Source organism: Convolutriloba macropyga, chromosome 1 (assembly GCF_964194025.1).
Source record: "Convolutriloba macropyga chromosome 1, txConMacr16.3, whole genome shotgun sequence".
Lineage (NCBI taxonomy): Eukaryota > Metazoa > Xenacoelomorpha > Acoela > Convolutidae > Convolutriloba > Convolutriloba macropyga.
In genome coordinates, this window is record NC_134468.1 from 43,729,748 (window position 1) to 43,756,092 (window position 26,345).

Here is a 26,345-nt window from a genome sequence, read left to right on the forward strand (position 1 = left end):
CGAGCTCAATTTCTGAAATTCGATCAACGGCTTTTTGGTAATTGCAATTTTTCTGATTCGGTTTTTGGCTCTGAATTTTTTTTCGGTTTCAGAATTTAATTCAGGGCATTAAATTAGGAAGCTGGGTGAATAGTATTGCTAAACTACCGAAATAAAATTTAAGGGTTTTCGTCAAGAGATTGTTATTGTTCTCATTTCTGGTAATCTTAAAACGCTAGTTTTTTTATTTTTAAAAAATTAAGTTACAGGTTTTATACGGAAGCAGTAGTTCAAACAGCATTTCTGCCTTTGTTCATATTTTGTTCGGTAAAATTTTGTGTCTTCGTCATTCCTTTGAAAAATGTATGTATTGTCCCTTGATGAATGTCAGTGATGGCTATATTACAGATCCTGTGCTTCAATATGCGATTGAGGATTTAGTGTCCTTCAAAACTTAAAAACGATGGTGTCTGTTGACAATGTTTGGTTGAAGCGGGCCATTTTTGAACAAAGCGAGGCGTCGTATTTTTATCAACTGCAAAATATGGATTCATTTGAACAACAGACAAAGTCTTGCAAACACGTGTCAAGAAAAGAGCGCAAGAAGGCAACGCGAAGAAAATCAACTCAGGATTCTTTAAGTGCAATTAAATATACAGCCTCAGAAACTGTTGACAGTAAGGAAGCCTTGCTAAACACGTGTTCGGTCGAATCTAGTTGCGAAATAGTGGACTCCTTATTAGTAGTAAGTTGATAACATTGATCATTAAATACGACGGCTGTTGATATTTTCAGGATGGTTTTTAATACGGAATCTGTTTCAGGAAAGTGCCGAGCTTAGAAACTGGCAGAACCTTTGTAATGCTGAAAGTAATTACTACAAGTATTTGTCGTTCAAAGCGAAAAGCAAAGTGGAGTCCTCTGGAAAAACTGAAAAATCAGCCAGTTCGCTTCTATCAGAGAGTCGTGTAATCATTCCTTGCGCCTGTACATCTGAGGAAAAGGTAAATTACATGAAGAATTATTGGCGTGATTTCCCTTGAATGCCTTTTTGAGGCTGTAAATAATCAAATTACCAGCAAGCTTAACAGTATTTAACAGATGGATAATAAACAAAGAAGCTGTATAGTTTGTTCGAATATGAATAACCGCGAAGCGGTAGCCAGTGTTAATCTCATCGCAATTTTTTTTCCGAACTAAAGATTTTAATTGTATCAGGGCAATTTATTTAAAATATCCAAGAATTGGTTTGTTTTGCTAGAGTACGAGATAAATTGGTAAAGTCCAGGGCTCTAGGTCAAGATTCTTTTTTCTGAGTTGTTAATTTGCAAGACTTCGAGATTATGCTGTCAAAAAGTCACGGAATTTACCAGGTATTCGAGTTTTACGCGATTTTCACATTTCCCTGTTTTGTTTTCGCGTTTATGCCTCCCACAGCCCTCACCACCAGTTCAACCCCTCCCCAATCCCCCTGCAGATCGTTCCACCCTTAACCCAGCGCCTTCAACCAACATCCGTCCCCCCGAGCTCCAACGCCGCGCCCCTTCAAAAAAGCTAAAGCTATCCCCCCCCCCCTAAACCGTTGCTAATACTGATGAAGCCAACCGCTTGCCTGTCGTTTGAGAAAAGTTCGACCGGCAATTTTTATGACAGAGAATAATAGTCTTACCACAGCCTTCAGTATGAAAGTTCTAAAAGAAATAATTTTCGAAGCTAGATTTATGCTTTTAAATACTCCATGCATTTTGGATTTACAATTTTAATGTAGTTTTCGTTCTTGAGAAAGTCCAGCATCACAGAATTTAATGATCTTATTGCGAATGTTTAAATCTGTTTAGTAATTTTAATTCGTTTTCCATATGAACCACTAGAGGTATCGATTTCACATTTCTGTTACTGTTAACCTCCAATGCTTTGCACGAGCTGAATTTCGGAAATTCAATGAACGGCTTTCTGGTCAAATGGAGGGCTTGTAGCTCATTGCAATTTTTCTCTAATTCGGTTTTTGGCGATAAAATTTATGTCTGTTTTACGGTTTAATTGAGAACATTTAATTAGGTTATTGAATAGTTAAGCGAAATTGCCGAAGTGTAATTTAATAGTTTTCGTCATCATATTGTTATATTTCTGTTCTCAGTTCTACCGACCTTGTTCGGTTATGACATATTTGATAGGCGCCAATTTTCCAAAATAATGATTTATTGCTCTCAAACGAAGTCTGTAGCAATTATATTATTCCACTGTCCTTTCATTGCGATTTTTCGATTTACCGATTTTTTGTCTGACCCATTTGACTTTTTGTCCTCAAAAATGGGATAAACACAGATGGAATTTATTTCTCTTAGAGCCTTTCAGCTCTCTAGTATCAAAGCATACGATTCACGGAAACTATATTAGGAGACGTATAGTCATGGTGTGAAGAGTGGTTCTTAGAGCGTGACACCCCCTTTCACCCCTCTCTCAAATCAGACCACCCTCGCTTCTTTCTACACCTCCCCACCCCAACCATTGACCCCGGCACACCCGCTGCGCTCACCTCCCGCCAGTTCAATTAAGCTACAGCTACCTTCACTAAACTGTAGCAAGTTAATGAACTAAACCGTAGCTAGATACTGACGAAGTCGCCGGTCGTTTGAGAGCAAACTGACGTTAGTCGGTTATGTTCAAAATTTGGTTTGCCCACTTTTATCGTTGTTCTTCTGTTTTGACGGTTTTCTTTGATCTTCCATATCGGATTTTACCTATGGTTTGAAAATAAAATTTAATAGGAAATCAACTTCTAGTTAAATGTTTTCGCAATTATTATACAACTGTTTTGTCGATTACTGCAAAGCGAAAGATTTTCCTTCTCTTTTACAATTCAAATAATTTGAATCGTATTGGCGCGACCCTTTTTTAATATCTGTTCACACTTTTGTCGACCTTTTCTCCTCAGTGAGAAGTCAAATTGGAGTAGTGATTTTAATCACGCTGGAGTAGTAAGAGGATTAAAAAGCGAGTGGTTTTAAGTCGTGACTTCTTTAAAACCGCTTTTTAAAGGACGAAAGTAAGAAAGTGTAGTTTTAAGGCTGGACTTTTTTCAAAGTGCTTTTAAGAGATTTTCGGATTTTGAGATGCATTTTTCAAGTTTGGCACTTAAACTTCATCAGAGATTTCGGTTTCTGAGCTGCATTTTCAAGTTGGGCACTATATCTTCTGTGTTTGCTGTTTTTCTTCATTTTCTGGTCAAATAATAGTTGCAGTTTTAGGCCCCTCAAAAAGCAATTGACGTTTTTTTTTTCAAGAGAATTGGTATTTGTCTTTTTGAAATAAGTGATTTTTGGATTCGACATGTGTTGTATTACTATCAGTTATAACAAAAAGATTGTATAAATTAATACCGAAAAAGATAACCAAAGCAAAGAAATCGATTTTAACCATTAACGAGCTACTCGTTTATGAATTGATACATTTGTTTTCAAGTCCTTAAATGGGTTGCAGAAGCAAGATTTTTCAATAAACGCTTTCAATCGAAATTAATAGATGTCAACTGCAAGACGTCAACCTTTAAGTTTGTTAGTTGAACAACTTTTCAGAAGGAGATTGGAATGTTTTTCAATACGTTATAGAGGTAATAAATAGTATAAGCTGAATAAAATTCTAATCATTCTCAAACATCTTGGCAGTTGCAATAAAGCTGATGTAAAAATTTTCTGCTACAGATTAAAAAGAATGTCTTGTGGCCAGCAATGAGCCAACGAGCGTAACTTTGTATTCCTTTTTATTTGATCTTGAATAAACAAAACAATAATACTCAGCCTTATCAAATGTCTTGATCGAACATAATGGATGTATTTACTCAATTAAGTGATTGTAATACGACACTTCCATGATTTTATTTGTCCACGTTGTTTTTAATTCTGTGTAGCAACAAGGATAATGCTTTCTTTTCTTCTTTCAGGCTTCCTTTTTGTTGGTTTCTTTCTTATCTTTCTTTCGTTCTTTCTTTTATTCATATTTGCTTAGTAATTATCTGAGCAAATATGAATGAACTAGATACTGCTTTCTTTTTACGCTCTTTCTTCTTTTCTTTGCTTCCTTCTTTCTTTCTTTTCTTTCTTTCGTTCTCTTTCCTTTCTTTCGTCCTTTCTTTCCTTCTTTCTCTTTTTTTCTTTCCTTCTTTTGCTTTGTCTTCTTCCTGTCGTTGTTTCTTTCGTTTTTTTCGTTCTTCCTTTTCTAGAGCAAATATGAATTAACCAGAAACAGTTTAGCGGTGGAGAAACTCTATCATCCTCACTGTTTGTTTTTAATAGCCGCCCTCATCTTCTCAGCCGGCTATTATAGCGCTCCTATTTTTTTTTACAATTCAAAGAATTTGAATTGTATTGGGGCGCTGTCTTTTTTTTAAGATCTGTTCACACATTTTCATGATTTTTGAAGTCAAATTGGAGTAGTGATTTTGGTCACGCCGAAACAGGAAATGGAGCGAAAAAGCGAGTGGTTTTGCGGCGTGATATTTTTTCGCTCTAATTTTAAAATAGAGTGAGAAATCGGTGTTTGAACAGAAAATCGCTTTCTCGCTAGTGGTTTTTTGTTCACATGCGGCAATTTCAATTTGATTTTTACTGTTTTTTTTTCGATTTTTTTGATCGGATTTATTTTCCGAATGGTTTTCGCAATCCATTTGTAGTTCATTATTGGCCTAGTGTTTTGTGAGAATCAGATTGACATTTCTCGCTAGTGGTTTTTTGTTCTCGCTAGTGGCATTTTGACATTAATTTTCTGTTTTTTTTTGTTTTTTTATCTGATTTTTTTTAGAAATGGTTTTCCAAATCCACTCATAGTCCGTTCTATGTCTAGTTTTTTGTTTAGTCAATGAAAATTTGTTGAATTGTCCGTCAGGACTTGTCCTGCTATGTTTTTTTACTTCGTCGAATAAATAAAATGTTTCGTCATTTACCTCATTTTGCCGCTTTTTCAACATTTTGCGTGATATCTTTTTGACTTCTCTAAGCTAGTTTCTCTCTTCTCTCATTCTGCTAAAAGTGAATTTGAACATCAGTTGCTCAGCAAAGCAATTCAAAATGAACAGAGTCAGTATAAAAAATTGAAGTCAGAAGTAGAAACGGGATAAACCCATAAAGCCCAATTTTAGATGCCCGCTTTTTGAACGTCGTTCCTATAAGTCTTAGTTACCATCTCTAATGCTTATTGGTATTGATAATAGCACCTGTAGCCTCTATCTAAGAAACAGAAGTACGTTATGTTCAACTACGAAATGCCATCAAATTAAATCGGACTTAAAAAATGTTTTTGTACAAAACTCTTTTTTTTCAATATCTTCTATTCTTTCAATCCCAATCATGCTTATTGGAATCAACGGTGGCTATTTTCCGGCATTCGGCGGGGTATGTTTTGTTTGTACATATTTGCTCAGATAATTATGTGATTGTACCTGAGCATACAATATCTCCTGTGGCCACTAGTTTTAAGTTTAAAATTTGTTTTAGAAGTATAATTATGAAGGATTAATAACCACCCTCATCCTCTCAACGGCTAATTTAAGAGTCTTATGAGTGCTTAGAGTGTTGGAGCTGCCGGGGAAGCCTAAGTTCAAGATGAAAAGGTCTATGACGTGTGACAAAGTTGATTAAGGTCTTTTGCAAAAAATATTTTTTGTCCATTTTGTGCTTTATGTTTTGGTAGTTCAAACCTAAACACGCAAAGTGATTTTTCAATGTTTCTCAAAGTTTTTCCACATTTAAGGGCAAGTGAAACTTTCAAAGGGGTTTTTGCTTTGAAGATACTGACACCAAGAAACTCATGCATCTATTTTTTAATAGCCGCACAGCGATAGCTGAGGCTATTATTGGCCTTCTCTTGGTTTTTTTTTATTTCGTCGTCATGATTTTTGTTACGACCATATGACGTCACAGCCATTTTTTGTTCATTCGTTCATGCAATTTCAACTGAATTGCATGTGTGACGTCATTTTTCGCTCTTAGTGGAGCGAGTTTTTTTGTTCATGCGCGTGATTAAATTTTTGGTCACACTTGACTTACCTCACTCTCAAAAATGACTTCCTCACTTTGAATTTGACTTTTATTTACTTTAATTCAAAGAGATAAGGTCAAATGGGTGTGTATCACTCTAAATGAAGGTTATTTGAGATCAGCTAATAAACAGATTTTTAATCAAGATATAACAGATCAGCCTTCAATGAAAAGACAAATTTTTTTGGTCTGTCTTTTTTACTGTTTTTTTAGACTGCCGATCTACGAATCTATTGCGGCTATTTTCTGGCAATCTGCCAGCTATGTTTTTTTCATTTTTTGGTTTGTTATTTCGGCTGTCTCTGATTGCCTCTTATATATCAAGCATTTTTTGATATTTGTCAAATTTTCTGCTCTTTTTCACGTTTTTAAACTTAAACAGTGATATTCATCGCGCTGTTATTAAAAGTATATACACTTCGAATTTTTTATTTTTGTTCTCTTAATTTGTGAAACCATGTCTGTTCGAATGACATTGTTCATCAATTGGTCTGCTGGTCTCTTATCAGAGTTTTACCTTTTTGATTCAATTCCTTGGAATGTTTTTCAGGGCTTGTCCTGCTGTTTTTAAATTCGGTTTGCCTTTTGTATTTTCGTCACACGTAAGTCACATCTTCACGTATGACTTCTGATTTACCTCACTCTCTACCTCAACTGAATAGAGTTCAGATTTCATTCAACGCGTTTACCCGAATACGTTCAAGGTCAAAAGGCAAAATCAAGCTTTTTCTCCAATTTAGAGGCTGAATTCACCATATCGAATCTAATGAGAATACTTATTTTTATTTTTTTTTTCAATTTCTCATTATTTTCTAACTCTTTCAATCCCAACGTCGGGCAGTGGGGTCAAGAGCGGCTGTTTTCCGGCAATTTGCCGGGTATTTTTAAATTTGGAACGGCTCAAATTGGGAGCACTCGGAAGTTGAGTATGGGCACTGTGCGAGGTTTTAATCAGAGATCAGTGAAGGAATGTTTAGGATCTATCACGTATGCAACAGTGGCAACATCTGAGTGTCGCCGAAAGTTCATACTACGCATATGTCACAACTACCATTAATAGCGAACAAGCAGATTCAGTGATCAAAACAAAAGTGGATGCAGCTAACGGTAAAACGTCCTCAAAATGGAAATCCGATGTTGAGATCTCAGATGATCCAAAATTAGATGAAGCAGTCCCCACAGAAATGTTTGTAAGTTAACCTCTGCCGCGTCTGAAATTGTATCATGTTCCTTTCTCAATAATATTGTTATTATATGATTACTTTTTTGAGGAACGCTTGTTCACTGTCGTGAAAATTGAAGTGGGCTAAAATTATGCAACAAGACAATTAAGCGACAGATGAGTGTGAGATGTAGTAGTCTGTCGGGTTAGCAGTAGATTTTTGGAGGAGAGAATCATATATTCCTTTACGTTCAAACAATCATCGCACACCGAAAATGTATGTTGTTTAAGTGACGTCATCTGTTATCAATTCCAATAGTTGATTTTTAAAAAAAGGATAATTAAAATTTATTCGAAGTAACTTTTGCGAGAAGATCGCTATTACTGTTTCAGAGTTCAATTGAAGAATCAATAGAGCATGGAGTTTGGCTCTCTCGAAGTTACTTCAATCGATGGGAATCAGTGTATCACTCTTACTGGGCAGTGAATAGAAGGAAACGCAAACCCAAAAAGAAAGCAAAGCCTTTCACTATTACGAGGCGTCCACCTGTTGATGCTGATTTTATACCAGAAGAGACCAACCATGAAGGGGAGAAAGTGGTCACTGAAGTCAACAATGGACGCATTTGGACAGAGTTGTTGTTAGCTGTCCAAGGTGAGATTTATGCATTAAATTCTCTGATTGGTCTCGTTGCTTGGAAACATTTCTTATTAATAGTCGCACAGCGATAGCTGGGGCTATTATTGGCCTTCTCTTGTTTTTTACAATTCAAAGAATTTGAATTGTATTGGGGCGCTGTCTTTTTACGACTCGAAGAGGGGTATTGGAGAAGTCCTTTTTTTAATCAATTTTGTTGGAGTGATTTTTGAAACGGGAAATGAAACGCGTGAAAAAATTTGGAGTGATTTTGGCGCTGAACAAAAGTGAAGAGCGGAGCGAAAAGAGAGTGGTTTTTGTTCATACCGCTGTTTTTGAGAGAGCAAGAAATTGATGTGTGAAAAAATTTTCTCTAAGCGAGTGAAATTTTTTTGTTCACGTGCGGCATTTTAAAGCAGTTTTTTTTCATTTATTTGGTTAAGAGGTTTGGTTATGATTTTGTTTTAAATTCAGGCTGGTTTCGGTAGTGCTTTGAAGGTTTTTGGAAATTCATGTGAATTTTATGATAATTCGGAGGTTTTTTATGTATTTTGCTGATTTTCGGGCTAATTTTTGCGTTTTTTGACGATTATTTTGTTTTACTGGCTCAAATGGGTATTGAAGAAACCCCTTTTACTTGAGCAATTTTATGATAACAATTGGTTACAGTTTTGTGGGTAAGAATCATTTTTTTGTTGAGAAATATGACAAAAAAATGGCGAAAATTGGAACTATTTTTCGTAATTTTTTTTTGCCGTTTTTCGTTTTTTTCTGTTTTTAGCTGAGTTTCTTTGCCTATTATGACTTGCCTATTGTTTTGCGAGCATATGTATACCCTATTGGCTTATGGAAATTTTTCTTTGGATTTATATGCTTTTGAAATTTTAAAGAATTTGATAACTTTTTCCAGTTTTTCAATGAAAGTTGTTTTTTAAGAGCTTTCTTTTCATAGTTTAGCCTAAAGTATTTTTTTTTCAAAATTCACCTCAGTGGTTTTAGTAAGTACTACTTGTTTTCATGAAGTTTTCTTAGCAGAGATAGTTTTTTCGGGATCTCATAACAAAATTTGATCAGATTTTTTATCATATTTTAACAGATTTGATTTTGTTATTACTTTTTTGTTTCATGACTTTATTTCAAGATAATCATAAATTAGTGAAGGCACGTTTTGTTTGATGAGTAGTTGGATGGCGTTTAAATAGATTTTCACTTCGAGTCGTTTCCGGAATTCTTCCGGCTATGTTTTTTAAGATCTGTTCACACATTTTCATGATTTTTGAAGTCAAATTGGAGTAGTGATTTTGGTCACGCCGAAACAGGAAGTGGAGCGAATAAGCGAGTGGTTTTGCGGCGTAAAATTTTTTCGCTCTAAATTTTAAGTAGAGTGAGAAAACTGTGTTTGAACAAAAATTCGCTTTCTCGCTAGTGGTTTTTGTTCACATGCGGCAATTTCACTCTGATTTTTACTGTTTTTTCGATTTTTGGATCGGCTTTTTTTTCTAAATGGTTTTTCCAATCCATTCACAGCTCATTCTAGGCCTAGTTTTTTGTTTGAATTAAATTTTCATTTCTCGCTAGTGGTTTTTTTTTGTTCACATGCGGCATTTTGACATTGATTTTCTGTTTTTTTTCTTATTTTTTATCTGATTTTTTTTAAAATGGTTTTCTCAATCCACTCATAGTCCATTCCAGGTCTAGTTTTTCTGTTTAGTAAATGAGAAATCTTTGAATTGTACGTCTGGACTTGTCCTGCTATGTTTTTTATTTCGTCGTCATGATTTTTGTTACGACCATATGACGTCACAGCCACTTTTTTTTCATTCGTTCATGCAATTTCAACTGAATTGCATGCGTGACGTCATTTTTTGCTCTTAGTGGAGAGAGTTTTTTGTTCATTCGCTTGATTAAATTTTTGGTCACACTTGACTTACCTCACTCTCAAAATTGACTTCCTCACTTTGAAATTGACTTTTATTTACTTTAATTCAAAGAGATAAGGTCAAATGGGTGTGTGTCACTCTAAATGAAGGTTATTTGAGATCAGCTAATAGAGGCAGCAATAACTTTTTTTAATTTTTAATCAAAATATAACAGATCAGCCTTCAATGAAAAGACCAATTTTTTTGGTCTGTCTGTTTTACTGTTTTTTTTAGACTGCCGATCTACGAATCTATTGCGGCTATTTTCTGGCAATCTGCCAGCTATGTTTTTGTCATTACTTATAAAATGAATTTTTAAGAAAACTGAAATCCTTTTTTCAACAAACACGAAAGTAAAACAAATAAATAGGAAAAAAATTGACAATATTCTGTTCGATCTCGGTAATTGTCACAGCTATGCTTTATCATTTATGAATGCATGCAAACTTCTGTTCTTCGGGCAAGTGTGGAGGAAGCGCTTGTATCCCAATTTTGAGAAAGACGGGATATTGAAGGAACCAAGAATTGCGAACCATATTCATTAATTCTTGGTTATCCAAAATATGGATGTGAGGATAAATGATTAAATCATTGAATAAAAGAAAAACAGCAAACTTAATTTCAACGCAAGACGCCTTTAGAAAACGGTATTTTTACTTTTGATGCCCTATTTTATGTTAACTGAATCTTTTTACGCCTGGCGTCTGTCTCACCTGACTCAATATTTCCACAGAATTTAATATTTATCCAACAAATATACGCAATGTTGTGAATACAGTCAAGGTCAAAGGGGGAATATCAGAAAGGAAACGAGATTGACTCTTAAAACCCAATCATTAAGGCTTACTGCATTGTTATGAATTTTTTAGAATTTTTTATTAGAGCTTTGAAACTAAGCTGAGCGTAGCTATATAATGCGGTGCTCTTCTTTTTCTGTCTTTGTCGTCTGACACTGTCTTACATTTCGTTTTACATTTCTTCTAGAACATTGTTCGCTTGACTTTATCAGTGACTTTTTCACGCTTGAATTCTTGGTTTTGCGTGACCGAAATGGAGAAACTATGACTCGCTAAAACAAAACCGATTGTAAGATAAGCGGTGACAAGGACCTGATAGCCGAGTGGTAATTGCTTTCAATTCTTACGCCGGGGATTTGTCTTACGCCGAACATCTCATTTGTCACAACTTTTAGCAGCCAAAAATGTTCTCAATGCTTCACCCCATTTGAACGTTTTTAAGGTGGCCGCAATAACTTTTTTTGAAGTCATTTCTGTATCTCATTCTATCTGTATTTTACGGCACGCAAGTCTATTTCGCAGCTATGCTGGTTGTTTGGCATTAAGTTTGAGCGGTTTAGTTCATTATATTTGTCCATCCAATGAAATTAATGACTGAATTATTAGAACTTTGAAATGGCCGTCAATTTAGATATTTTGATTTATTTTCTCAACTGTTACGTCTTAAGTAACGATTATAGCTAAGGCGTCCGCAAAATCTGGCATCTCGTCCAGTACGCTGATGATATTTTGTTTATGGTTTCACTAAAAATCGGATCCTCAAAATTGAAACTCTTAGAGAAAACATACAGTTACTATCCAAATATGTGTAAATGTCTCAAAAAGTAAATATCTGGCCTTCCATAAATTGTTTAGAACCAAAGAACATTCATCAACATTAGAAATAGATTGAAACTTTATAAAAAAGAACCGGCCTGCGTTACATATTAAGGCTTTCATATTGATGGTAAGCTTTTTCATGAAAGAAACGTAACATCTAAAAAGACAGCCTATAGACCTTACAAATTTGCGTTCCTATTGGTATAATGCATTTTTTTTAACTCGCCATCATAATTTTTTAGAACTTTTCTGTGGTCTTAGTGCGTTCAAGAGATAAATATTTGCAACAATCGTCTGAAAAACCTTCTGATTAAGTACTTAAGGCGTCCGTTTTTTTTAAAAAAAATTGAAAGATGATGTTGAGAGCTTTGGATTTTTGAGCTATAGCAGAAATTGTCAGATCAGAAAATATCATTTTTTGATAATCAATCAAAGTTTATATCTTGCGAATAGTTTTGTGGGACTTGCAGTAAGGATATATTTCAAAGATTTGTTGTAAAGTACTGGAACCCTATTACTGCAAGAGTAGTCTCTTAAAACTGGTGCCAGGCAGTTTGGCAAGGAAAATTGGGAAACAATTAAATTCGCTCAAACATTGGCCAATAAGATTGAATTTCATATTGGGGTGGCGGTCAAGCAAGCCGATAGGCAAGCAAGCCGAATTTTGAAAATGAGGTCAATTAAGCCGAAAAATTTTTGGATAGCCGTATTTTAAGTTGACTCTGGCGGGCCGGTGGGCGCGCGTCGCGGCTTCACCGATAACCGGCCCACTATTTCCGGATTACATGCCACAGCGAATGAGAGGCATGGCCATGGACAGCGGTCTGCTGAGGCCCGTTCCCACTAGATGTCTAAAAATTGACGCATTTTTGTTTCTTTGGTGCATTGGAATACATTATGCACTATAATACTACGCGCAGTATTGATTGTAACGGCTGACAATGTATTATTTCTGATAGATTACATAACTATTACATAACTTTCGGCTTGCTTTTCTGTCGGCTTGCTTGCCTATCGGCTTACTTTGCATTCGCCGTCATATTGGTCTAATTGGAAAGTTTGCTTGTTTCAATTTCCTCCGTGAACTGTGAACAATCAATAGTTTTCGCTTTCTGGAAATAATTAAATTAGCTAGTAGTTCTTTGTTGGAAAACTTTTCGATACAGAGAATTGAAGTGTTTTTAAATATCCGCACATATTTGCATGACTTTCAATAAGGGATAAGCAGCTCAGCTGGCAGTAAGGTTCATTAGAGGCAGTAAGGTGGCTTTAGTTGTCTCTCGACTGCTTAGTGTGTTGAAATTGCTGGCAAGGTCTAAATTTAATTTGAAAATCTGAGGTTTCTGAGCCCAAAATTGTGTATTTTTATACGTTTTTTGGAATTTGTTTCGGTTTACTTTAGTTCAGTGTTTGCTCGAAATCTTTTTACTCCTCTAGGCTAGTTTATCTCTTCTGTTATTCTGCCCACTGTCCGTTTACGCAACAGTCCAATACCTTCTAAATTCAACGCAGTCAGTATTGAATAACCCATTAAGACCAGCTTTAGAGGTCAAGTATGCGAAATTTATTTTTATAAGTCTTAGTTGCAAGGTCTAATGTTAATTGGCACTAATATTAATTAATGCATCCTCTCATTAACAAACAGGATTATGTCTAACAACTATAATCAAATTAGCTCGCACTTAAAAAGTATTTTTGTTCCGACCCTCTTGAGGGGGGAGGAACTATATACTCAACTGGGTTTTTTTTTGTTCCGTGAATTTTCGCCGCTGGATATATTCATCGTAGAGAGTTGAGACTGGTATCATTAGAAAGCTCGTCCAGCGTAGAATATGGAATTAAAAAGATTTTTTTAATTTTCGTTTTCTACAGGGAGTTATCGAGGTTTAAACTTCTGAGAAAAGAAGAGTGAATTCACGTTGTTTTTATTCACATTTTCCGGAATTTTTGCCTAAATTTTCGTCAATTTTGCTAAAATTTGTTGAAATTTTTAAGAATAGTGTCGTTGATTTTATTTTTAAAGACAAACAAGCCTTGTTGATTATTCTGATTTAATTTTTTGTCAAAAACTGGATAAATATTTCAAAATTCAGCCTTTTTCATCAAAAACAGCACGAAATAAGCTACTTTAGTCCACTTTGATTAAATTTGCCTACAGTACACCCCCAAACAACACTCATACAATCTTTGTAGACTCAGAGGGGGGGGGGCTATTTCTACTTCAGAGTCCGCAGAGAGTGCCTTGTAGTTAAAACTTTGCCGTTTTTTGCTAACTTTACTCGTTGATTATCAAAAATGCAGAATTTATTTCGAGTTTTCAACTAACAAATTATCTATATCTACAACATTCGAAAAATCAATTGTTCCTAACGGACAATAAGTATTAACAGGGGTAGTTTTGGGCCATTCTTGGACTGTTACAATCCAAAAAAAAATCGGGTTGTAATCAGTCGGTCTTTTTTTTTAAAAAAAAAGACTTTTTTTTAATAATAAAGAACAGAACATATCAAATCAAAGCTCAGGAGTGATAGGTCCAACCAATTCGCTTGCTAAACAGCTCCAGGCTAATGCATTTAGTTTTTTAATTGAAAGTTTATGGTCGTTTCTTTTTTAAAAATAATTGACTTTTCAATAAATAATGGCTTAATTAACTTTTCCTCTTTTTTTCTTAATTTGTTCAACTTCCAGCTTAGTGTCAGCAAAAAAAGACTGCTTCTTCTTTCTACTGAGTTAACATTTATTCTCGGTTGCAGTTTTAAGCCCGAAATTATTGTTTTCTGGCTTTGATACTACAAGATTTTAGATTTTTGTTTGTTTTGATATTTGCCAGTTTTTCACGTTTTCTAATTTTGTCACATTATCACATTATTGACAGTTCTCATGTCACCTTATTAGCATTCAATTTAAAGCACAATTGAACATATTAAAATCCTGAAAGATATAAATCATCGTTTTAATGGCCTCGACGCCTCTTTCTTGAAGAAATCAATTGAATTTTTTAATTTTGTCTTAACTGTCATTTATACTTTGTTGTTTCGGTCGTATAAAATTTCCTGTATAGTGATAGCTTTCATTGGCTTTTCATGGAAGAATAGAAAAACCGATCTTCTGATATTAGCAGATAGCTGATGGCTTTTATGACTTTCAAACCCATCGTTTTCCAAAATTAAAAAAAAAAACTTTTTTAACTTCGCAATTTTGTTCTTTTTATGTTTCTTTTTGTTACCTAATCTCGTTAGTTGATTACAGGTCAAATATGACATTATGGGTGTCAAGGGAATAAAAGGGATTGGTGTCCCAAAATCTTTTTTTTAAGATTTTGTTATGACCTTACTGGCTTCGACACCGCTTTTTCACAAAAAAAAGTAAATTAATTTGATTTTTGTCATATTTGACGTTCTTTTTGTAGATGCAAGAAATATTCTGGATAATTACAGGTCTCGAGGGTTTCCTTTTTATGAATAAACGACGATATTTAAATAGCTCTTTTTGTAATTAATGCCTTTCATGACATTGAATGTAATTTTGTTTCGAAAAAAAAATTAAAAGTATTACATACTTTAGCACTTCGCTTTTTTGTCTACTTGTTACCTAGTCTTACTAATGAATGGCCACGTACTACATTATAGCTGTTTGAAGAAGGCGCAATCAAATATATTTTGAGTGCCAAAATTTGGCTTGACGGTTTTGACAGCGTTTTCTGGCAAGTTTCAATTGAAATTTTGTTTGTTCTTTGTTGTTCTTTTTAGCCGCTCTAAAAAATGAATAAGGTCAGGTCCTAATGCCCTTCTATAGAAGCAGTGGTAATCGCAAATTTGTGGTAATATTAATTTATTCCTAATGGTATTTATTACTTTGAAGTTAATTGTTTCAAAAAAATAAGTTAATTTTTTTTACTTTACTGTTTTTGTTCTTTTTTGTATAATTGTTACCAAACCTTTTTTCTTCTTTGTTATTAAATTTAGTTTTTAAGAGGGACATGAATTTTTTGATGTATATAATGTTTGTTGTTGTTGTTGTTTGATTTTGCTGTTCGTTTTGACTCGCTTTCTTAATATTGACATATTACAGCAATCTAATGCATCAATTTTTACTCCACTGAGTTATTTGTTTTGGAGGTTATCTTATCGTTCATACAGAATTTTTTGAAAAAGACTTGGGCTTTTTTGGGATTCGCAGAAAATAATTTTTGGGTTTTTTTATCTGTTCCTCATTTGGTAGACAATTATGCCAAAATTGTGGATGGGCGGGGTCGGAACCTTATGTGCCATTGCACATTACCGAGCCGCCTTGTTTTAATTAAAAAACATTTGTTTTTTTTTCTGTTTCAATCCCAATCGGGGTTATGGGAATCAATGGCGGCTACTTTGCGGCAATCGGCCGCGTATGTTTACTCTGGACAGACTAATTTAATGCTTGATAAAGTTGAATTTTTATTTTAGATAAATTTAACTGACGTATCTCGTTCTGTGTGATGAGTTAGAAGAATCTATCATTTTTACCAATTGGTGCTGTTAAATGATTAATCCTGAGCTCATTTTCCAGAGAACGAGTCGCAGACCCCCGCCGAGATGTTGATGAAGGAGGATTACGTGAAGCTTCTGAATCATCTAATTCACAAAAGTGATAACGACAAGCTGAAAGGTCAGTGGGATCCACACTAATCTTGTTTCAATCCCACCTTTGTGTGTGTGTGTGTGTGTGTGTGTGGGGGGGGGGGGGGTGGGGGTTGGGCTATATGCTCAACTGGGTTTATTGTTGAGTCTATTTTAGCCGCTCGGTATATTTTGATATATTAAGATTTTTTTGTCAAATTATGACTTACGCTGCGATACGGAGCAATTGCGTGTATTTAATAGACGCTCATTGGTCTCATCGTAGGTTTTTGCCATCAAAAAATTGGATTCAATTGGGCTGCTGTCCTGTTTAAAATCTTTTCGATTTTTTTTTTCATATCAAATACAAGTGTTTTCACGTAGTTGTTCTGTTATTGAGAAATCATTTCCGTTCAAATGAGGCCCTATTAGAGTTTTTGAGAATAGGTTTTGATTTTGTTGTGTCCGACAAAATGTTTTCGTGAACTTTTAATCAATTTTTGGGTTTGCCAGCATTTGTTTTTGTAGTCTTATGACTTATTTGCATCAATCGAAATGGCTATCTAAAGGCTATCTTTCGGGTAATAATTAATAGCTGGGTCTTTGAAAGTTTTTCTTAAAAAACATCAGTTGATTTCCGAACTTTGCCACCTTTTTAACCTCAACTTCTTTCAACTTCAAGCTGTGTCTAATTGATTACTGGTCCCAATTAATGACTGCTCTTTCTATCAAAACAAAGATCGATCTGTATGGCGGTTTTGTTTTAATTAATGGCTCTAATTACTTTGAATATATTTGTTAAAAACATAAAAATCAGTGAAATCTATAATTTTCTGAAATTTTCATATTTCTAATAACTTGTATCTCAGTCTTATTAGTGACACTTCCCACTTTATTTTCAGTGAATGAAAAAGTTAATTGGTTTCAGTGCTTTTTGTTTTAATTAATGGTTTTATGACTTTGATGCTACGAGTTTTCATAATATATTTTTGATGTGTTTTTTTTATATTTGCCTGTAGTTTTGGGTCTTCTATTGTAGCAATGAATAGCATCCAGTTTTAATGGCTCCGACACTCTTTTTCACAAATTTTTAAAAGCCGCACAGCGATAGCTTGGGCTATTATTGGCCTTCTCTTGGTTTTTACGACTCGAAGAGGAGTATTGATATTCTACAGATTTTTTAGCAGAAAGCAAGTTTGTTCATGACCTGAATTTTGACTTCTTTCTATTCCAGCTTTTACCTCCGTTTTTGATTGTTGACTTCTGTTTTCGAACATTGGACTTTAACAATAGCTTAGTTTGTAATGTAAAGCAATTGGTAACAGCAGTCTGTAATTCAAGGTGAAGAGGTCAATTTGAGAAAATTTGATCCCATTTAACTACCTACCCCCCCCCCCGCGTACCTACCCCCACCCCACCTACCTACACCTCCCACCACCACCTACCTGCCCCCACCTACCAACCCACCTCCCCCCGCCCCCACCAGCACCTACCCACACCCCTGAACTGAAAAAATTTTAACGCTCTTTATGTTATATTGGGCTACTATTTTTATTTCTAGTGTTTTTTTCGATATTCTGATTTTGTCCCAGTTAGGCTAGAGATTATTTTGCACGACGATTCGAGTCGTTTCCGGTATTCTACCGGCTATGTTTTTTTTATTTTTTCGTCACGATTTTTGTTACGACCATATGACGTCACAACCACTTCAAATCTGCTTTTCGTTCATTCTTTCATGCAATTTCAACTGAAGTACATGTGTGACGTCATATTTTGCTCTTAGTGGAGCGAGTTTTTTTGTTCATTCGCGTGATAAAATTTTTGGTCACACTTGACCTACCTCTCTCAAAAATGACTTCCTCACTTTGAAATTGACTTTTATTTACTTTAATTCAAAGAGATAAAGTCAAATGGGTGTGTGTGTGTGTCACTCTAAATGAAGGTTATTTGAGAGCAGCTAATAGAGGCAGCAAAAACTTATACAGATTTTCAATCAAAATATATATAACATATCAGGCTTCAATGAAAAGACGAATTTTTTGGTCTGTCTTTTACTGTTTTTTTAAGACTAGATCTACGAAGCCATTACCGAGCCTACGTATTAAAGTCATGCTCAATAAATTTTTGGCCAAATGTTTTTACTCCGTATGGCAAATCACTCACCGGGAGGCGAGTGCCGCGAGCTCTTGCGAGTCTTTAAGTCTTTACGTGTGTTTACATAGCTCATGGTTTTCATATCTCGGGATTTCTTGATTCTTCGCAATCGATGAAGTGCGAGTTTCCAGTGTCAATTTTGAAGAATGTTAAATGCCTCGTACAGGGGAATCTAAGCTGTCTTCCTAACTCAACTTTCTACTCTACTAGTCCTCAGAAGATGTGGCATACAATTTAATTGATTTTATGGAAATTTCCAAAATTAGAATTGCCAACTCATTCTGTGTTGAATATTTCACAAGGCCTGCTTTTCAAAACCAGACCACTGTCAATGGAATTAATGTACGGTCCAATGAATTTAACGCTGTGTTCATTAGTTGTTCTCCATTCTAATATCAGGGTCCGATTTTCAATGCATTGTTCTTTATCCAGGCTCGAAGTTGACCATATTCGGGTCTACTTACAACGGATTTGGCAACACAGGAAGTGACCTCGATATCGTTCTTCTCTTTCCCAACCCAAGAGACGACAATTTGAATTTGACTAACATGGACGTCATCAATGCCCTCTCGAAAGTCTTGAGAACTTCCCCGTTTTTTGAAGTCATTAGGGTGCTGCAGGTGATCAGGGGAGCTAGGGTGCCCATTGTCAAGTTCATGTCAACGCACAAAAAGTATCCTGGTCTCTCTGGTGATATCTGTGCACGCAATCGATTGGTAAGTGCGTTATTTGATGAAATTGGTTCAATTTAGAGTAGGTTACATTTTACATCCCATTTTCAGGGACCAAGGAACACAAAATTGATGGCTGCATATGCGAACTATGACGAGCGTTTGAGGACACTTGGATACGGGATAAAGAAGTTCGCTAAGGTAAGCAACAACTAGAATTGATTCTGTACACTGTGACTAAGAAAACGCTGATTAATCTTGCTCTTTGTACTGACTTCTATTCTTTGCCAAATCTGAAGTGGGGTGATACAAATTTTGAGAATTTTGACAGAGTTTTTGTCCTTGTCATTCGTACTATTGATTCTGTATATTCTGGTTGTATTCATCAAAACTTATCAGTAGTAGTTTGCCATAAACAAGTTTGTGACGAGAAAAAATAACCAAACAATCAAATATTGTGCAGCCTCGGTTGAGCTCTTTGTAAAGTTCGTCAACATTTATTAATAATTCATGCTTGTAATTTATTGCTCTCAAACGAAGGTTGTCACAATTATTTTTGTCGATGTCTTTTCATTATTTTACTGGAATGTCTTTTCTATGTTTATTTTTACGTCCTTGAGATTTGATTTTTTTTTTTTGGTTTAGATATACCGGTCCCTCTTGGGTCCTTTCCTATAACTCTTTCGAAAGAAGCTGTCAATTAATGGGTTTGACATTGAACCAAGTTTTGTTTTGTGTATTTACAATTTTATTCATTGCCAATAAGAAATAGGCTAGCAATTGAACTTTTATTTAAACCATTATAAGGATAAAAACTATGAATTGTGGGGGGTTTTGCTAAGGGGGGATTCCACTCTGGTCTTTCATATGTTTCCTCTGACCGACATGAGGTCTCTGCGATTAATCTTTTTACTGCTTTCAACAACTTTTGTAGCAATTATATGAGCACTGTTGGTCTTTTTGGATGACCTTCAGTGTAATTTTAATTTTGTCTGACCTTTTGTCGAGAAAACTGGTAAAGCCCGAAGAGAGCTGCAAGTATCTCTGCATGAATGAATCATCAAAATTGCGGAGGGGAAATTAATTGATTAATAACCGCCGTCAGCCTCTCAGTGGCTATTATTTAGGCGCTTTCTTTTTACAATCCAAAGTATTTGGATTGTATTGGCGTGCTGTCTTTTTAAGCTCTGTTCACTTTTTTCGGGTTTTCCACGTCCGCGAAAAGTCACATTTAAGTGGTGATCTTAGTCACACTGAAGTAGTAAAGGGAGTGAAAAACCGAGCAGGCTTGATGCTCGATTTTTAAAGTCACTTCTCAAACAGCATAATAATACTAATTAATGTTTTGGGTTAACAGGTACTGGTTTTCATGACTTAAAATCTACTTCTCAAAAATTTTCATTTTATGTTTGAGTTTTGCTACTATTTGTTTACTTTATGTTGTCCTATCATTTAATTGCATTAGGAACAGACCTCACGGGGTGCTAAATGGGGTTTTGTTAACTGATTTAACTGTCTTGTCAATGCTAATGCGTTGCATGGCTTTGAGAATAGTTATTTTCGAAATTTTGTCGAATTTTCGCGAATTATTGGCAATTTTGTTGACTTCTCTTAGTCTCATTAATAGCGAGCCTTGGTTTTTTTGTAGGGTCTCATCGGTTTGTCTCAAAAGTAGCATTTTTGGTCAATCTATTAGCTCTAATTTTTAGCTAACAATTTCATTGACTGAGAATACCGTCTGTTTTCGAAATGATCAAGTGAATCATACCTTCTTTTTAGTTATATGGACTTTTTCCGCAATTACAACTGCTAAAAGGTATTTTGTTATTTCTAAGCTTTTACGGTATGCTGTGGTTAAGGACTTTAAAAAATATTTTTGCCAAATTGATTTTTGTCATATCTTCGGTTTTGCTTCCTTTTGTTTTGTTTGTTGCCATGAGTTCTCACAGAGTTGTATTGTTTCTAAATCTAAGGATGAGTAGTGTCAGTATTTTCGTAATTTCAAGTTTAGTTTTTTTAAATCAATAGATCTTGAAAACAGAAATTGTTTTGAATTTTTTTGTATGTTTTTGTTTTATATAGGGTCATGGGCTTTGTGGAATGTCTTAGTTTGATGCTAATTTAAAAAATAAAAAAGATAATTTTCAGGTCATTAGGGGAATCAGTTCTTTGGATTGTAATTAATAGCCCCACAGCGATAGCTGGGGCTATTATTGGCCTTCTCTTGGTTTTTTTATTTCGTCATGAGTTTTGTTACGACCATATGACGTCACAGCCACTTTTTGTTCATTCGTTCATGTAATTTCAACTGAATTGCATATGGGACGTCATTTTTCGCTCTTAGTGGTGCGAGTTTTTTTGTTCATGCGCGTGATTAAACTTTTGGTCACACTTGACTTACCTCACTCTCAAAAATGACTTCCTCACTTTGAAATTGACTTTTATTTACTTTAAATCAAAGAGATAAGGTCAAATGGGTGTGTGTCGCTCTAAATGAAGGTTATTTGAGATCAGCTAATAGAGGCAGCAATAACTTATACAGATTTTAAAAATATAACATATCAGCCTTCAATGAAAAGACGAATTTTTTGGTCTGTCTTTTTGCTGTTTTTTTAGACCGCCGATCTACGAATCTATTGCGGCTATTTTCTGGCAATCTGCCAGCTATGTTTGAGGACTTGTCCTGCTATGTTTTTTAAATTTCTCGATCGTTTGATACTTTTGATCGTTTTTTTCGCATAATTTACGGTTTTCACGTTTGAATCGTGATTTACTTAACTCCGATTTTCAACTGAAAGGATTTTAATTTCTTTAAGTCATTGAATTAGGCGATGTAGTGAATACGGTTATTGTCAAAAGTGCATTATCAAAAGAAACGGGATAAACCGATAAAGCCCGGCCAATAAGTCATAGTGAATTAGGTTCAAATTTCATTGAAGCCATGGCTAGTTGACATTAGTATTAAGATTAATAGCTTTCAGTTTAAAATCCGATTTAAGTATAGTTTTAGAATCCAACTGAAGCTTCACAGCAAATACGAAAACTTAGAAAAAACGCTCAGTTTCTATTCTTTTTTTTCAGTTTTAATCCCGATGCTGACTAAATAATCTAAACCTGTGCTAGCTTAAGTGTTGTTTGGCATAATGTTACTTTTAAACCTTTATGCACTTGAACTCCGAATATGCCATGTATTTGACTGGAGTTTGCTATGAAATATTATAATTTAGGCAAAGTTTTGAAGCCATATTGTGTTGAAGATAATTCAATCATTTGTTGTATTTTTAGTGAACTTGAGTTTTGTCTATTGAATAAGCGTTTGTTTTTTATAGCTGCGAAGCTGTAAGCTGAGCGGAGCTATGTTGCGGTGCTCGTGGTTTTTTTTACAATTCAAAGAATTTGAATTGTATTGGGGCGCTGTCTTTTTTATTTTGGCGCTCTCCTTTTTAATTTGCTTTACCTTTTGATCACGTCTATCGTTTTACATAAGTCACGATTTTCACGCTTGACTTCTGATTTACCTCACTCACTATTTGAACTTAATGGATTCTGTGGATTCTAAGTTCTTCCACGCATTGAATTACGCAATTTAGTGAATACGGTCAATGTTAAAAGAGCAAAATCAAAAGAGACGGGATAAATCGAAAAAGCGCGGTGATTAAGTCAGTGCATTAGGTTATCAAAGTTTCTCAGTGATTGCTAGCTAACATTAGTGTTAAGCTGAATACCCTTCAGTTTAGAAGCTAAATTAGGTATAGGTTTAGAATCTAACTAAAACTGCACACGGAATTAGAACAATTTTTGAATTTTTGAAAGTTAGGAAAAAAATGTCAATTTCGGTCTCTTCTTTTTCTGTTTCACTCCCGATGTGCGTCTAGTGCTTCAACGGCGGCTATTTTCCGGCAATCTGTCGGCTATGTTTAGGTTTTCATGTTGTCCAAAAAGTTGTTAATTGTCTTTTTTTCTTGAATTATGGCGCAATAAAAAAGAAGACTTTTATAGATCTTTCAAACAGGTGGAAGTTTTTTTTGTTTGCTAGTTGTTCTGGTGTCTGTCTTTGATGATCAAACGTCTTACTATTTGCTCGCGAACGAAGTTTGAAGCAAATATTGCAGTCATATGTGCCTTTTTAAAGCAAAGTTTTTGCTTGATCGTTTGTTACAGAATATGGAAAATATTCTGTCGCTCTGATCAGCAATTTAACATCCTGAGAAACGAGATAAATTGCTTAAGATCGATAGAATTGATTCTTTGTTGCTCTTTGAGCCTGAATAGGCTCTAGGTGTACAGATAACCGAGACTACGGCTGAGGAAACAGAGCAGAGCTTCATGGTTTGAAAGGCAATTTGAGTTTTGATAGGTTTGGGCAGCTCGTAGCATACGTCCCCCCCCCCCCAACCTCTTACACAGTGACGATGCACCCCCAAGCTTAAGCTGGCTATAGAACCAAAACTGACCTTTCGGCTTATAGCAATTATTACGACGCCATTCTGTTTATGTTTTCTAATATTTCAGAACGCTCTGACTTAAGTATGTTTCAGCTGGCCGACATCAACGATGCCTCGGCAGGTTCCCTTTCGTCTTATGCTTACCTGCTCATGATGATCTACTACCTGCAGCGCATACAGCCACCCATTTTGCCTTGTCTTCAGAATGTCCAACTCAGTAAGGCCAATGAGCAGGTGCTGCGCATTGAAGACGATATGAACACGTGGTACCAGAGCGACTTGGACTTTGTGGTCAGTTTATTTTTAACATAAGAAAACGATAGACTGGAGAAGTCCTTTTTATCAATTTTATTGGAGTGATTTTTGGAGCGGGAAATGAAACGCGTAAAAAAATTTGGAGTGATTTTGGTCTGAACAAAAGTGAAGAGCGGAGCGAAAAGATAGTGGTTTTTGTTCATACCGCTGCTTTTGAGAGAGCGAAAAATTGATGTGTGAAAGAAATTTCTTTAAGCGAGTGAAATTTTTTGTTCACGTGCGGCTTTTAAAAGCAGTTAATTTGCAACTTTTGATGGTTATGAGGTTTGATTATGATATTGTATTAGTTATAGGCTTGTTTTGATGGAAATTGAATGTTTTAAGTAGTTAATTTGAGTTTAATGCTAATTTGGTGGTTTTAGATCAGTTTTGCTGATTTTTAGAGACAAATTTTTTGCCGTTTTTTTTGTTTTAATGCTTTAAATGGGATTTAGATAGAAGCTTGTTTCGTAAGGAATATTCAGATACGAATTGGTTAAAGTTTTCATGGTATAAATCATTTTTTCTTAGAAAAATTGAGGAATTTCAAAACCATTTCTTATTTTTTTGCGGTGCTTTTTCTGTAAAATATTAGGCAAGTTTCTTAGCCTATTATGACTTGCGCGTTGTTTGGCAAGCTTTTCATTGCTCTAATTGCAAAGGAACTTTATTCGGCTTTTTGTTTCCTTGTTCTATTTAAAAAAACTCAAATAAAAAACTTAAGTTTTTCTAGTTTTTTTTGTTCAATTTGTTTTCGAACGCCGTTTCTATTCTACCTTAAATTTTTTATGGCATTTGTGAAGGTTCATGGTTCACAATCTGTTTTCATGATTTTCGAAGTCAAATTGGAGTAGTGATTTTGGTCACACCGAAACAGGAAGTGGAGTGAAAAAGCGAGTGGTTTTGTGACGTAAAATTTTTTTGCTGTAAATTTAAAGTAGAGTGAGAAAACGGTGTTTGAACAAAAATTCGCTTTCTCGCTAGTGGTTTTTGTTCACATGCGGCAATTTCACTCTGATTTTTACTGTTTTTTCGATTTTTTGGATCGGATTTTTTTCTAAATGGTTTTCACAACCCATTCATAGTCCGTTCTAGTTCTAGTTTTCTGTTTAGTCAATGAAAATTCTTTGAATTGTACGTCAGGACTTGTCCTGCTATGTTTTTCTATTTCCTCGCAATTTTTGTTACGACCATATGACGTCACAACCACTTCAAATCTGCTTTCAACTGAAGTGTGTGTGTGACGTCATTTTCCGCTCTTAGTGGAGCGAGTTTTTTCGTTCATTCGCGTGATTAATAGCCGCCATCATCTTAGCCGGCTATTATAGCGGTCCTATTTTTTTTTACTTCGTCGAATTTCCCTTTACTTTCGCTTTACCTCATTTTGCCGCTTTTTCAACATTTTGCGTGATATCTTTTTGACTTCTCTAGGCTAGTTTCTCTCTTCTCTCTTTCTGCTAAAAGTGATTTTGAACATCAGTTGCTCAGCAAAGCAATTCAAAATGAACAGAGTCAGTATAAAAAATTGAAGTCAGAAGTAGAAACGGGATAAACCCATAAAGCCCAATTTTAGATGCCGGCTATTTGAACAACGTTCCTATAAGTCTTAGTTACCATCTCTAATGCTTATTGGTTTTGATGTAGCCCCTGTAGCCTCTCTCTAAGAAACAGAAGTACGTTATGTTCAACTACGAAATGCCATCAAAATAAATCGGACTTAAGAAATGTTTTTGTACAAAAATCTTTTTTTTTTTCAATATCTTCTATTCTTTCAATCCCAATCATGCTTATTGGAATCAACGGCGGCTATTTTCCGGCAATCTGCCGGGTATTTTTAAATTTTTGGTCACACTTGACTTACCTCACTCAAAAATGACTTCCTCACTTTGAAATTGACTTTTATTTACTTTAATTCAAAGAGATAAGGTCAAATGGGCGTGTGTCACTCTAAATGAAGGTTATATAAGAGCAACTTATAGAGGCAGCAAAAACTTATACAGATTTTTAATCAGCCTTCAATGAAAAGACAAATTTTTTGTCTGTCTTTTTTACTGTTTTTTGAGACTGCAGATCTACGAAGTTATTGTGGCTATTTTCTGGCAATCTGCCAGCCATGTTTTAACTATGGTTGTCTGAAACTGTTAAATAACGGACCACATTGGGGGTCAGCGTTTGCAATAGTTTCTGTTTGGCATAAATTAGATACTTGATTGCTTAAGTGTCTTATTGTAGAGAGGAGTAACGGCTGCTGCAATGCCTCGTAATTCAAGCTCAGTTGGCGACCTTTGGAAAGGGTTCTTTGAGTTTTGGTGCAAGTTCGATTTCCGAAGTCAAATTGATATTCGAATGCGCAGTAGTCCTACAGTTCGCAGGGTCGCAATTGAGATCAGAGACCCATTCGACGAAGAACACGATCTTGGTCGAGTTCTGCGACTCCAGGGCGAAAACCTCATTCGCAACTGCTTTTTCTCTGCCCAAAATTTATTCAAGCGAATCCAATTAAAGCAAATGAAACTGTCGACTAGGAACAAATTGGAACTGTTCAAATGGTTAGTAGAGCAAGTGTCTAACTCGCATCCTTTTGAGAATATGCGAACGTGTTGGCTTTGTGGGGAAGGCGACCATTTCAAAAGTGTCTGTCACATATTTGCTGAGAGAAAGCGCAATGAAGGAGTCGCTGAGAGGGCAAAAGCACGACAGAGATATAGACAGGTAAATAAATTTGATTAACTTTTGGTATGAAAAGAGCGAACAAGGAAATATTTAATACCATTTCCGGTTGTTTAAGGGGACTTTTTTGCGTTGTCTCGCGTTATGGCATTTGTTGTCATGGTTTTTCAA

At 35.3% G+C, this 26,345-nt stretch overlaps 1 protein-coding gene across 1 annotated transcript in view; it reads left to right on the top strand.

The window, feature by feature from the left end:
* Positions 1-346: 346 nt before the first annotated feature.
* LOC142339348 (uncharacterized) overlaps positions 347-26,345 on the top strand; it is a 36,724-nt gene continuing 10,725 nt past the window's right edge. The window contains exons 1-9 of the mRNA XM_075389341.1: positions 347-724; positions 804-983; positions 6,989-7,201; positions 7,567-7,828; positions 15,891-15,989; positions 18,527-18,810; positions 18,877-18,966; positions 23,304-23,501; positions 25,737-26,216. Coding sequence (XP_075245456.1) covers positions 443-724; positions 804-983; positions 6,989-7,201; positions 7,567-7,828; positions 15,891-15,989; positions 18,527-18,810; positions 18,877-18,966; positions 23,304-23,501; positions 25,737-26,216 — 2,088 coding nt within the window. The 5' untranslated portion in view covers positions 347-442. The remainder of the gene's footprint in view (positions 725-803; positions 984-6,988; positions 7,202-7,566; positions 7,829-15,890; positions 15,990-18,526; positions 18,811-18,876; positions 18,967-23,303; positions 23,502-25,736; positions 26,217-26,345) is intronic.